Source organism: Condylura cristata, unplaced genomic scaffold (genome assembly GCF_000260355.1).
Source record: "Condylura cristata isolate star-nosed mole 26May11 unplaced genomic scaffold, ConCri1.0 scaffold00019, whole genome shotgun sequence".
Lineage (NCBI taxonomy): Eukaryota > Metazoa > Chordata > Mammalia > Eulipotyphla > Talpidae > Condylura > Condylura cristata.
The window spans coordinates 4,923,743-4,936,514 of record NW_004567120.1 but is presented as its reverse complement, the minus strand read 5'-3'; the positions used below and the strand labels follow the sequence as shown (position 1 = coordinate 4,936,514).

The following is a 12,772-nucleotide window of genomic DNA, read 5'->3' as shown; positions in this document are numbered from 1 at the left end:
AAAAAAAATTTGTGGTCTTAAAGTCCTGAATTAGAAGAGAGCATGAAAAATAACTGATGTTGGTGTCTATCTCAAGATGTAAAAGATTTAATGGCAAATTGAAATCAGTATATGTACAAAGAAATAATAACAAAAATAATAGAAAACAATGAGAAAATATTTTTATAAATGAATTTGAAAATCTGGATTAAATGGTGAAACATTAAAAAAGAACATGAAAGATGAAATATGGGACTTAGAAAATCTAAATTATGTAATATACATTTTTGATACTAACTAAATAATTAAAACTTACCGACATAGAGAATTCCAGGTCTGGATGTCTTCAATGATCAAGTCTTCTAAACACCTAATATAATAATAACAATTATTCACATATTCTTTCAAAGAAGAGAAAAAAAATTCAATAAGATATCAAAACCTGCCCAAATTATTAGAAGCAAATTAACACTAATGTCAAAATAGTTATAAATTTTATCAAATTCCTACACAGAAAGAATAACACAACCAAATGGACTTTTTTCATGTTGGTTTAAAATTTGAAATTCATCACACCAACCCTTTAGAAAAAAGGAGGGGTATTACATGATTACATCTTTTTGAAGAAAAAGTATTTGATAAAGTCACCAATCCATGATAAACTTTAACAATCAAGGCACAGAAAGGAAAGAGTATTTGATAAAGTCAATTATGCCTCAATAAATAATAGTGTTATAAAACTGCATGTAAACTAATATATATATATAGTTGATGATGGCAAATTTTCTCCCTACTTGTCTCTATTAGCTGAAGGTGGGATGAATAGATGGCATTGTAGAATTAAGAAAAGAAGACATAAGTAAATGTCCATCTTTAATAGAGAATAGCCTTGAACAGGTAAGTTTAATACCATTGCCTGACATTAATGGTTCAATTACAGTTTATTGTTATTATACATTTAAATTAAACCCTGTTATTGTGTTTACATACTTTTTCCTCAACAACATTCAGCTTACAAAGTTCCCAGTGTTGAGTAATGGATAACAGTATGCAGGTTTCTCAAAAGATTACAAATAGATCTGCTATATAACCCAGTAATTCCATTCCAAGATACCTACCCAAAAAGTGTTAAAAAAAGTAAAATTTAAAAGGAAATCTGCATTCCCATGTTCACAGTAGCACTGTTGATAATAGCCAAGATATGGATAGAGCCTAAATATCCAAAATGCATGAGTGGATCAAGAAAGTGTGATGTATGCATACACATGTACACACACACACACACGAACATACACAATGGAATTCTAGTCAGCTGTAAAGAGAGATAAACTTGCTATTCTTGATAATATGGACGAAAATAGAGGGAACTGTGCTAAGTATGATCAGTGAAAAAAAAACACAAACATTAGATGGTGTCATTTATATATGGAATAAAGAAAAAGAAAACAAGTGGTCAGATAAAACCAATCTAATGAGCCAACCCTTGAATGCTGACTGTGGATTAGGGGCAACCAGAGGGGAAAAGTGTGGGAGAATGGGAGATTTGAGAACAAAGAGGGGAAGGAACATAAAGTTGTAGGATGGTGAACTATGGGTTCTTTTGTGGTGGATGAACTATGGCAACAGCACTTGAATGGGAGATCCTACACCTGTATAGTGTAAACAGCAATGCAAACCATTAACTCAAAATGTTTTTTTTTTAAATCAACAAATGTATTATTAACTTAAAGTCAAAGGGGAATGAGGAAACAAAATGGAAGGTATATATAGTGAAATGTTTATGCCGATTCACCATAAGCCTGTAAGAATATTAGATAATTAAGTATCTATAAAGAGTAAGAATATAACTAAAGTCATGGGCAGGGAGTTGATGAATGGCAGCTCAAAGGCAGTAAAAACAATAGTAGGTATAAAGGATAGAAAAATTGCTGGAGTGGAGTTATTAAAAGCACTGGAGAGAGTGGTTGAAGGTTGAAATATTTGAAACTGAATTTGGGGGGGCTATATATATTTTAGAATCAGGTACAGATATAAGATGTAAAATGAGATAATTGAAGATTTGAGATATTCAGTTATGAAAATAGTTATCTATGTGGCAAAACCACTAGAAAATAAGACAAGAGTACTGTTGAAGGGAATGACAGTGAATCAGACAAAATCATAGTGTGGGCCCTCCCTGGTGGCGCAGCGGGTTAAAGCACTGCACTGAGAAGCTAAAGCCACTTCCGCATGAGTTCAAATCCCGCCTGGCCCGGAGGAGACCACATGGCGAGGCAGACCTCTCCTGACCCGCCCGCTGCTCCCCTCAGCAGTGTACTTCGTCGATCTGCCTGTTCTGCTCCCCGCTCTGTCTCTGGTGAAGCCTCTCACCGCCCCTGAGCCTCTGGCCTGTACCCCAGTTCTGTATGTACAAATAAATAAATCTTTAAAAAAAAATCATAGTGTGACTTGGGAGTTTGTATATAGTATAACAAAGAACAGTGGTTGGTGATATAGTTTGATGTCATGTGATTTGGAGCTATTTCTGGGGGTTACAGAAGGACAATGGTTTGGAAATACCACAGAGTATCTCCCCGAGTTCAGTGATTGGAGGGGATATGGGAAAGGAAATAGTCCCCACCGGAAGGCTCATAATGTCCCCACTGAGACTTATACTGTCTCAGACTTAGACAGTATATTTGAGAGAAAAGCAAGATTTCATGTATGGCAAGAAAATAGATGTATTATTTTAATAGGAGACAGAGTAGGATATACAGGGTTTTACTGATGACAGTGTGTTTCAGAGAGATAATGCCCAATGGTGACATAATCCTGAGTTCTTTATGAGGTAAGAGGGAATATAAAATATTGGTTGCTATAGACTAGACATATCTTTATAAAAGCAATAGGAAGCTAAATTTTAATTTCTAGATCAAGTCATTCTTTTTCTTCCCAACATATTTAATTTTCTGATTTTAAAGTAGTTTATAACTTATTGAAAAAATCAAATATTACAGTAATATTGTTTCAAATGGAAAATTCTCCAGTTTTTTAGAACTTGAAATTATGAGTCAAAGATTTTCTAAATCTTCATTATTGAGGTTGTATAAGTTTTCATAAACTTAACATTCACATCTCTTCCTTTATAAATTATTTGTTCATATCCTCTATTTTCATGCTACCTAATTTTACTTTTTAAAAAAAAATGCCTTTTTATTCAGGTAACATTGTTTACAACACGAGAATATAGGATCACACCTCTCCAACATGCCCAACAGCAAATCACTAATTAATCTACCATAGAAAAAGACTTCCCCTATACTATAGCCTTGACTCCTCATCCCAATTCTGCCTTCTGGGAGCCTCAATTCTGTGACCAGATTTCAAGGGCTCATTTTGGATTAATTTTAGCTATTCCTTTTTCTCTATATATTCAACACAATACTGAAATCATTTGGTAATTGTATCTTCTTTACTGATTTTTCTATATGAGATCTCCAATTTTATAGGTTAATATCAATTAATCTCATAGGACAATCTCTTATGGTTTGACTTAATGTTCAGGGTTATTAGGAAACTCCAAGTAAATTAAGTGTGACCTATATATATCATCAGTTAAAAAAATTTACTTTCAGCAATATATTTAACAGATTGGCTTTTAAAATAAAGACAAAAGAATAGTAAAGAATAGTTATTAAATTCTACAGAAATACTAGAAATACTGATGTTTAATTTCACATGAAGAAAATGTTATCGTTTATTTAATGATACTTAAAAAAAAAAAAAAACCACCACACCTCATTTTTAATTTTGGAAACAACAATAAGTTTTCCTTTTCAGAGAATAATGGAATAGACTAATTTTCCTTTTACATAAGATTAAGTATATCAAGGTAGTATTAAAAAATCTGACTATGTTGTATATTGCTTTACATTTAAAGTGACTTCACATACATTATTTACCTTCTTAAAATAACATGTGTTTATAACAGACACTCAAAGAGATAAAATGGTCTGGATCATAGAGTTATTATATGAAAGAGCCTCAAAGCACTAAATCTCAAAGCAAAACACCCATGGTATTGAAGGGAACTTCATATATCTGTTTAAATTACAAATTTAATCTATAAATAAAATTACCACGAAAGAAACATTATTTACATAATATATAAACATGTTGCTAAATTGAGCTTGTTAGTCATTAAAAACTCTAAAAATGTAGTTAAAAAAACTCACATCCTTGGAAGAGACATTTCCCCTGCCTATATGTTGCCAGGACTTCAGCATTATAAGCCCGTTCTGGTAGTGCTGAGTGATGACATCACAAAGAGCCTATGAACAACAAGAAATTAAAGGGGAAAGGCAGAGTAATACATTATATACAGAAAAATGTCTCTGAATTCTTCTAAAATTTTAACTGTGTTCATATACAACATTATTATAACTTTAACTGAATCAGTAATCTTTATTGAATGTATCTTGTTTAATAAACATCTATTTATTTTTTATTAATAATATACTAATTTATTTTCACATCATTTTGCGCCTTTTTCCATCTCGGTTGTAATCCCCATGGATTCCCATCACCAAATGACCCGCGTGTCATCACCAAAGTCCAGTGCACTGCCCCCTCACCCATTTTTGGTCCTATTCCCCACTCCACCCCCATAAAATGTCTCTGATATATAGTTGTTCGTTATTACTATTCATCCACCCTCCTTTATGTTCCTGCTATGAATGAAGCCATCTGGTATTTTTCTTTTTCTTTCTGCATAAACATCTACTTATTTTATATCACAGATTTTTAAAAAAAAGATTTATTTATTTATGCATACAGAACTGGGCTACAGGCCAGAGGTGCGAGGGCTGTGAGAGGATTCACCAGAGACCGAGTGGGGAGCAGAACAGACAGATCAACGAAGTACACTGCTGAGGGGAGCAGCGTGCAGGCCCGCAGAGGTCTGCCACGCCATGTGGTCACCTCCAGGGCGAGATGGATCTCTTGCTGAAGTGGCTTTCGCTTCTTGGTGCTGTACTTTAACCCGCTGCGCCACGAGGGAGGGCCTATATCACAGATTTTAACACCAATTTTTACTCTGCATGTATGCATACAGATAAGTGTGTGTGTGAGAGTGTGTAATAGCTATATAACTGTAAAGGGAAATATGCTAATAAAACATTTCTTGATAAGAAACAATTGGCTTTGTATACCCTTTCTTCACTTTCAGGCTTTTTCCTCTAAAATCTGTTTATATATTCACAATGATTTATTTCCCAAAGCAACTTGAATATAAGTTATTCTTAGATACATAGTTTATGTAAATGTAATCATTAAAATAGTACTGATATGTCAGAAAATGGTTACCCTCAACATGAAAAAAACTGTTGTAAATAGTGAGTTGTATCAGAACAAATTATCAAATGCTACTTGTGAGGATTTGCAAGTGTGAACTTTTTTTTTACAACAAAAATAGAAGATATATTAATAAATGATTTTCTTTTTGGTACTTCTTAATTTATAGATATATTAATTCATCTTATATTACTGTAAAAGGGCAAATAAAAGAAACACAAAATCAAGCAAGTTAGGAAATCACTATTTTGTATCTGTGTTACCTAATTTAACAATCATAATCCTTCATGAACTGGACTTTATTCTTCCATTTTACAAATCAGGAAACTCAAGCCTAATGAGAGTAACCAGACTGCCCATGACTCAAGACTGGTCACTGAGAGCATAAAAATACGTAAATTCATGTTTTTTCCTAATTTTTATTATATATATAATATGTGTGTGTGTATGTATGTGTGTGTGTAGACACACACATTTTTTTCTTTTCATCTTGGCTGTAATCCCCATGGACTTCCCACCACTAATTCCCCCATGTGCCATCACACAGTCCTGTGTGCTCTTCCTGCCCCAGTTTTGATCCTGTTCCCCTCTTCTCCCCCATAGAGTGACTCTGGTTTATAGTTGCTTGTTGATTTTCATTTTTACTTTATTACAACTGCTGTTATTTCCTGATCCCTTACACTCCTGCTATGAATGAAACCATCTGATATTTTTCTTTTTCTTTCTGGCTTATTTCACTAAGCATGATCCTTTCCACCTCCATCCATGTTGTTGCAAATAGCATGAGTTTATGTGTTTTGATTGCTGAGTAACATTCCATACTGTATATGTCCCAAATATTCTTGATCCAGTCATCTATTAATGGGCATTTGGGTTGATTCCACATCTTCCCAATTGTAAATAGTGCAGCAATAAAAATAGGGGTGCAAGTGCTCTTTTGAATTAATGTTTTTGTGTCCTTTGTGTAGATACCTAGGAGTGGGATTGCTGGGTCATGTGGAAGTTCCATTTCCAGCAGTTGAGAAACCTCCAAACCTCTTTCCATAGTGGCTGTTTCCATAGTGCATTCCCACCGGCAGTGTAGGAGAGTTCCTTTTCTCTACATCCTTGCCAACATTTTTGTTGCTAGTTTTTTTTTTTTAATATGTGCCATTCTCTCAGGTGTGAACTTTTCATTAATGAAATAGAAACTCACGTGGCAAGAAGGGATATCTTTTTTTTTAGGTTTGAGGGTACATATATATATATTTAGGAAGAGATATCTTTAAGTGACAAATGTCTTTTATGTATTCTAGATAGTAAGAAGTAAACATATTTTATTCTAGATAGTGAGAAGTAAACTTAATAAATCAATTTATTAGTTATTCATAATGCATTGATTTTTCCTTTATTTTAAATGCTTATCTTTCTTATGTACTATGAACCTTATTTTAGAAAATGGGAGGAAATATATTTCAAGACAAGTTACTTTTTACTTAGTAGTGTTAAATGATTAATATGTCTTAGAAACTCTCTATTGAACAAAATCAGTTCACAAACCTGTCAAATAGTATTGCCTTCTAAAAGAAAATAATTTAAAGCCATTCAATATTTAAGTAAAAAGTAAACTGCAATCATATATTCAAAAGCATATAATTTATGATAAAAGAGCATTTAAAGGGTCTCTATCCTCAGAACCAACTATTCCACTGCTTAAGAATGCATGCTAAGTTACTGTTCAACACATAATGCTCTTTATAGTTTTACACAAAATATTATAATTTGTTAACACTCTAAATATCCAAGTTTAGGCAATTAAAAAAAAGTTAAGTTAAAGCTTCATGAGGGCATTAATCATGATTGTTTTGTTTATCATTCTATTCCTAGAACTTGCATGAACAAATAACTATAGGTGAACATACAATTGCTTGATATTTATTATATGTAAATATCAGCTTGATATTTATTATATATATAACAAATACATGTTTTGATATTCCACATATAAGTGACACTCTCTGTTATTTGTCTTTCTCCTTCTGATTGATTTTGCTTAGTATTATACCTTTCAGTTCCATCCTTGTTGCCAAAAATAGTAAGGCTTAACTTTTTTCAGTTTCTCTTTTTCCATTATATCTGTGTATCACATCTTCTTCATTCATTCATTTATTTTTTGGACATTTAGGCTATTATTAACAGTGCTGCAATGAACAAAGGGTCAGATAAAGCCAAATTAAAACCTAATCTTTGAAGTTTGACTATCTAATGGAGGCAACTCGAGAGGGAGGGTTGAGGAAGATTCAGAGCTATGAGAACAAAAGGGGGAAACATTGGTCTATGGTGGTGGATTATGGGTTCTTTGGTAATGGGAACAAAATGGTAACAATGCCAGAAGTGTGGTGTTTCTACGCACCCATAATGGAAAAAAAGATGGAAACCAACCTTAACTCAATAATTTTTTCAAAAAACACAAAATAAATCAAATATATTTACTATAAATAGAAAACATAAAGATGAAAAAAAGTGGTATTATGGATAATGTTATAAAGTTTTACATTCAAAAATTCCTAGAAAATATGTCTTTATTGAGAAGCAAGCAAGTAATAATAAAAATATATGAAAAAACCATTGCAGATACAAATAAATATATTTGTAACATTTACATTCTTATTACTAAAAATAAAATGACCATTACTTTCATTGTATTATTTATATGCAGTTAACAATGGCTCACAACATTGTATATAATTTGGGAGTATAAATTCACACTTCTACAGATTATGTTGCAAAATCACGTCCACCACCCAAACACTAATAATCCTCCATCGTATTCAAGTTGGTCCAGTTCCCTCTTGCGACATTACTCCCACCTGTCAACTTTAGTTTTAAATTCAGGTATCTAGGGATTTGGGGTTTAGTTTTTTCTCTTCTTTTTCTTTGCTTCTCTATATTTTATACATGGGTGAAGTCAACTAGGATTTGTCTTCCTATGGCTTATTTTATTAAACATAATCTCTTCTAGTTCCATTTATGCTATTACAAATATCAAGGATTCATATTTTCCAAAGCTGAATCATATTCCATTATGTACATATACCTTATCTTCTTAATCCCCATATCTGTCATTGGGCACTGAGGTTGTTTCTATAGCTTCAGTATTGTCTATCACATCTTCTTGACTCATTCATTTGTTGCTGGGAACTTAGTTTTTCCCATAATTTGGCCATTGCAAATAGTGCGCAATGAACACAAGAGTACTTATATTCTTTTTTTTTTTTAATATTTATTTATTTGTGCATACAGAACTGGGGTACAGGCCAGAGGCTCAGGGGTGGCGAGAGGCTTCACCAGAGACAGAGTGGGGAGCAGAACAGGCAGATAGAAGAAGTACACTGCTGAAGGGAGCAGCGGGCGGGTCAGGAGAGGTCTGCCACTCCGGGGCAGGCGGGAATCGAACTCATACGAAAGTGGCTTTAGCTTCTCAGTGCTGTGCTTTAACCTGACACGCCACCAGGGAATGCCAGAGTACTTATATTCTTTAGCATTGTTGTTTTCATCTTTCCAGAAAATAGTTAAGAGTAGGATTGCAGGATCTTAGGATAGATCTACCTTGAAAAAATTCCACACTGTTTTCATTAAGGCCTGAACAGGCCTACATTCCCATCAAGAGTGTACAAAATTTTCCTTTTCTACACACCCTCACCAACATTTGTCATTTCTATTGTTTTTGCTATGGGCCATTCTTACAGGTGTGAGGTAGCACCTCATTGTGAGTTTGATTTACATTTCACTGATAAGAATGATGAGCATTTGTTTCTCATGTTCTTGCAGGCCATTTGTGTGACTGGAGGAGTGCCCATTTTTTTTATTGTGTAATTTGTTTTTGTTTTTGTTGAGTTGAATGAGTTTATCAGACATAGTATGGAAATATTTTCTTCAACTCAGGTGTCTTTTGTTTTCTGAAAATTTCTTTAGTAGTGCGGAATCAGTTTGATGCAATCCCAATGTAAGTTCACTAATTTTTTTTTCCCTTATTGTTATAGTCAAGTCCCCCCAGAAACACATGAAACTCATATCATGGGATTTTGTTTTATTTTATGTTTAATGAAGTGGAATATTATATTATTAAAGTTTTTCTTTTTCCTTGCATAGCTATTGCTTCACTGTAGTAAAATAATACTAGCAAATACAGTGTATTGTAAAACTAAAGATTGTTTTTTCTAATATTGTAAATGACAAGACTTTTCTCCATTGTCACTTATTTCCAAGGAAAAGATCATTAAGTATTTGACACAAATCCAAAGATCGATAAAAGCAAGGTACAATATTATACAAGTCTTAAGATAACAATTCTATCCTTAAATTGAATAATTAAATAGCTAGATTTTAACAAGACTATTTCAAGAATTCTGCTTATTAATGTAAACTAGTCTAAAAATAATTAGGTGTCATGGAAAGATGCATTTTGTGTTCATTGTAGTCATTAGAAAGTAGTGTCTTTTCTTCCACTAGCATTATTGCAAGTAGTTTGTTTTCCTACCAATACTGCTAAACATTGCTATTTTAAGACTTCTATGCACAAATTTAAGACAAGCCCACTAGATTAAGTTGGTATTATATTAATTTATTTAAGGAGATCCATATACATTCCAAAGACCATATGTACGTATTTCTCATACGCTTCATCACTCATTAGTTCATCTAGTTCTGAAGGATTACTTAATATCATCTTGATCAGTCAACCATCTTCATAACAAGATTTTCTGACAACTTTGGGATTGCTTTTTCAATTTTTTCTCAAATCCAATCATACTGCAATGAATATCTAACAATGCTTTCTGTGCAAAACTGTTGATTCCCATTGTTCTAATACCATTGTTTGCTGTTATCTATTCATGTTTGTCTGTAAATTTAGACACTGAGAGCAAAATAGAACTGTTGTAGTGTATGCACAGCACCCACTTGCAGTAATAAAGTAATTAGGTCCAGCAGGTGTTTGTTGGTACATATGCTTAAGGTCCCAGGCTGCATGCTCAGGAATCTCACAAGACCATATTGGCAGGGTTTGCAGGTGGCAGTACAGTATCTAAAACACACAAGACAGCAGTGACCACATGGAATATTTTACCTATGTTTTCTTCTATGTATTTTATGGTATCAGTACTAACGTCCAATTCTCTTATTCATTTTATGCTAATTTGTATATGCTTTGAGATAGCTGCCTAGTTTCATTCTTTGATAGTTACTTGTTCAGCTTTGTCAGCACACTTTACTGAAGATGCTATCCTTATTCTATTATTTGTTCTTGGCCATTTTGTCATAGATTAACTGTCCATATAAGTGAGGGTTTATTTTGGGCTCTCAATTCTATTGCATTGGTCGTGTATCTGCTATTGTTTCCATACAATACTGTTTTAATTATTACAGCATTATAATACAGTTTGAATACTGAAAGTATGATATCTCTATTTCCTTTTTCTTATATATATATATTCTTATTTTTTACATCATGCTTAATTTTGTGCATTTTTCATCTCAGTTTTAATCCCCATGGGCTTAATACAGGATGATTTCATTCATAGCATACTTAAGGGAAAAGAAAAAGAGAGATAAATAAATTTAATAAAGTAAAAATGAAAACAATGAACAACTGTAAACTGGAGACATTTCATGGGGGTGGAAAGGGGAATCAAATTAGAACTGGGCTGTGAAGAGTGCATTGGACTATGATGATGGCACATGGGTGAATTGGTGGTGGGAATTCCCTTTCTTTTTTATGAGGATTGCCATGGCTTTTCAGAGTCCTTTGTGATTTTTTTTTTAAGATTTATTTATTTATGTATACAGAACTGAGATTCAGGCCAGAGGTTCAAGGGCAGTAAGAGGATTCACCATAGACAGAGCAGGGAGCAGAACAGGTCAAATGACATAGTACACTGCTGAGGGGAGCAGCGGACAGGTCAGGAGAGGTCTGCTGCGCCATGTGGATCAACTCTCGGTTGGGGATTGAACTCATGATGAAGTGGCTTCTTAGTGCTGTGCTTTAACCCACTGCACCACCAGGGAGGGCCCCCTTTGCAATTTTTATGAATTTCAGTTTGTTTTCCAGTTCTTTGTATAATGCCATTGACATTCTCATCATCATTTATCAGATGTGCAAATAAGGGAGTATGTAGAGAAAAAGAATCTTTGTATACTGCTGGTGAGAATGTATTCTGGTACAGTTCCTATGGAAAATAATGTAGAGGTACCTTGAAATATTAAAAAGAGATGCAATATATGATCCAGCAATTACATTCTTCAATATCTACCTGAAGAATATAAAAATACTAATTTGAAGTTGTATATGCACTCTTATGATATTTCAATAAACCTCAGTTGAAAATAGGTTAATTTATAAAATGTATGTATTAAGATTATGTTGTATATATACACAATGGAATGCTAGTCAGCTGTAAAATAGGATGAAATCTGTCATACTATTTGTAAAGCATGGATTGACTTGAAGAGATTATGCTAATCAAATAATTAAGAAGAAGTAAAAATAAACCAAATAATTTAACATGTATCTGGAATATAAAGACATAAAACAAAAGAATAGGCAACACTAAGCCAAAACAGCCCTAGAAATATGACTGCACAATGGGAGGATTTGTGTAGAAGTAGAGAACAAAGATGAAACAGAGCCAAATAGTCAGCCTTCGAGAATATAGTTGATTTGTTGATTGGTATGATGTGTTAACATACAACTTAACAGATGTGAATCCATTCTCTGAAATCATAGTGTTGTAAATAAATGTTACCATTATAAAATAATATATAAGCAAAAATAAGTAGACTATAAGAAGAAAATAGGTAAAACTTTTCTAAAATCTAAAGAGAAAAATTATGTATAATCCAGCTACCACAACAGTTGTTATTTATATAAAAACTCCCCCAAATCATTAATTTGAAGGGTTATATTCACTCCATGTTTATTGTAGCACTATTCACACTAATCAAGAGCTTGAAACAATATAATTGTCCATTGATGAATTGATAAATAATTTGTGGTATATACACAATGAAATTCTAATCAGTTATTAAAAATCATGAAATACTTCCATCTACACCAACATGGCATATTATGTTTAGGAAATAACTTGGACAGAGAAAAATATACACAGTATGAGGATTCATATGAAGCTGAAGAAATGAATTAACAAAATAAATGAAAAATAGACTTTTAAAGCAGAAAATCAAGTGAGTGGATGTCAGAATGGACCTGGAAGGAGGGAGTGGATATGTTTAGCAAAAGGGGTTAATTGTATAGTGATGATTAGAATTGGACATTTAGTGGTGAACTTAGTAAATACAGATGTTAATTTTTAAATATGCACAGCTGAAACATATATAACGTAATGAAATGTTACTTAAAGAAAATTTATTTTAGGAAATAAATAAAATATTGTTATAGAAATTTCAGTCAATATAATATAATATA

At 32.9% G+C, this 12,772-nt stretch overlaps 1 protein-coding gene across 1 annotated transcript in view; it reads right to left on the bottom strand.

Moving 5' to 3' along the window:
• Nucleotides 1–4,230, bottom strand: part of CYLC1 (cylicin, basic protein of sperm head cytoskeleton 1) — a 29,316-nt gene extending 25,086 nt beyond the window's left edge. Inside the window, exons 1-2 of the mRNA XM_012727054.1 lie at nt 4,194–4,230; nt 296–349 (exon numbers count right to left, since the gene is read on the bottom strand). Of these exons, the coding sequence (XP_012582508.1) occupies nt 296–349; nt 4,194–4,210 (71 nt within the window). The 5' untranslated portion in view covers nt 4,211–4,230. The remainder of the gene's footprint in view (nt 1–295; nt 350–4,193) is intronic.
• Between the last annotated feature and the right edge of the window lie 8,542 nt (nt 4,231–12,772).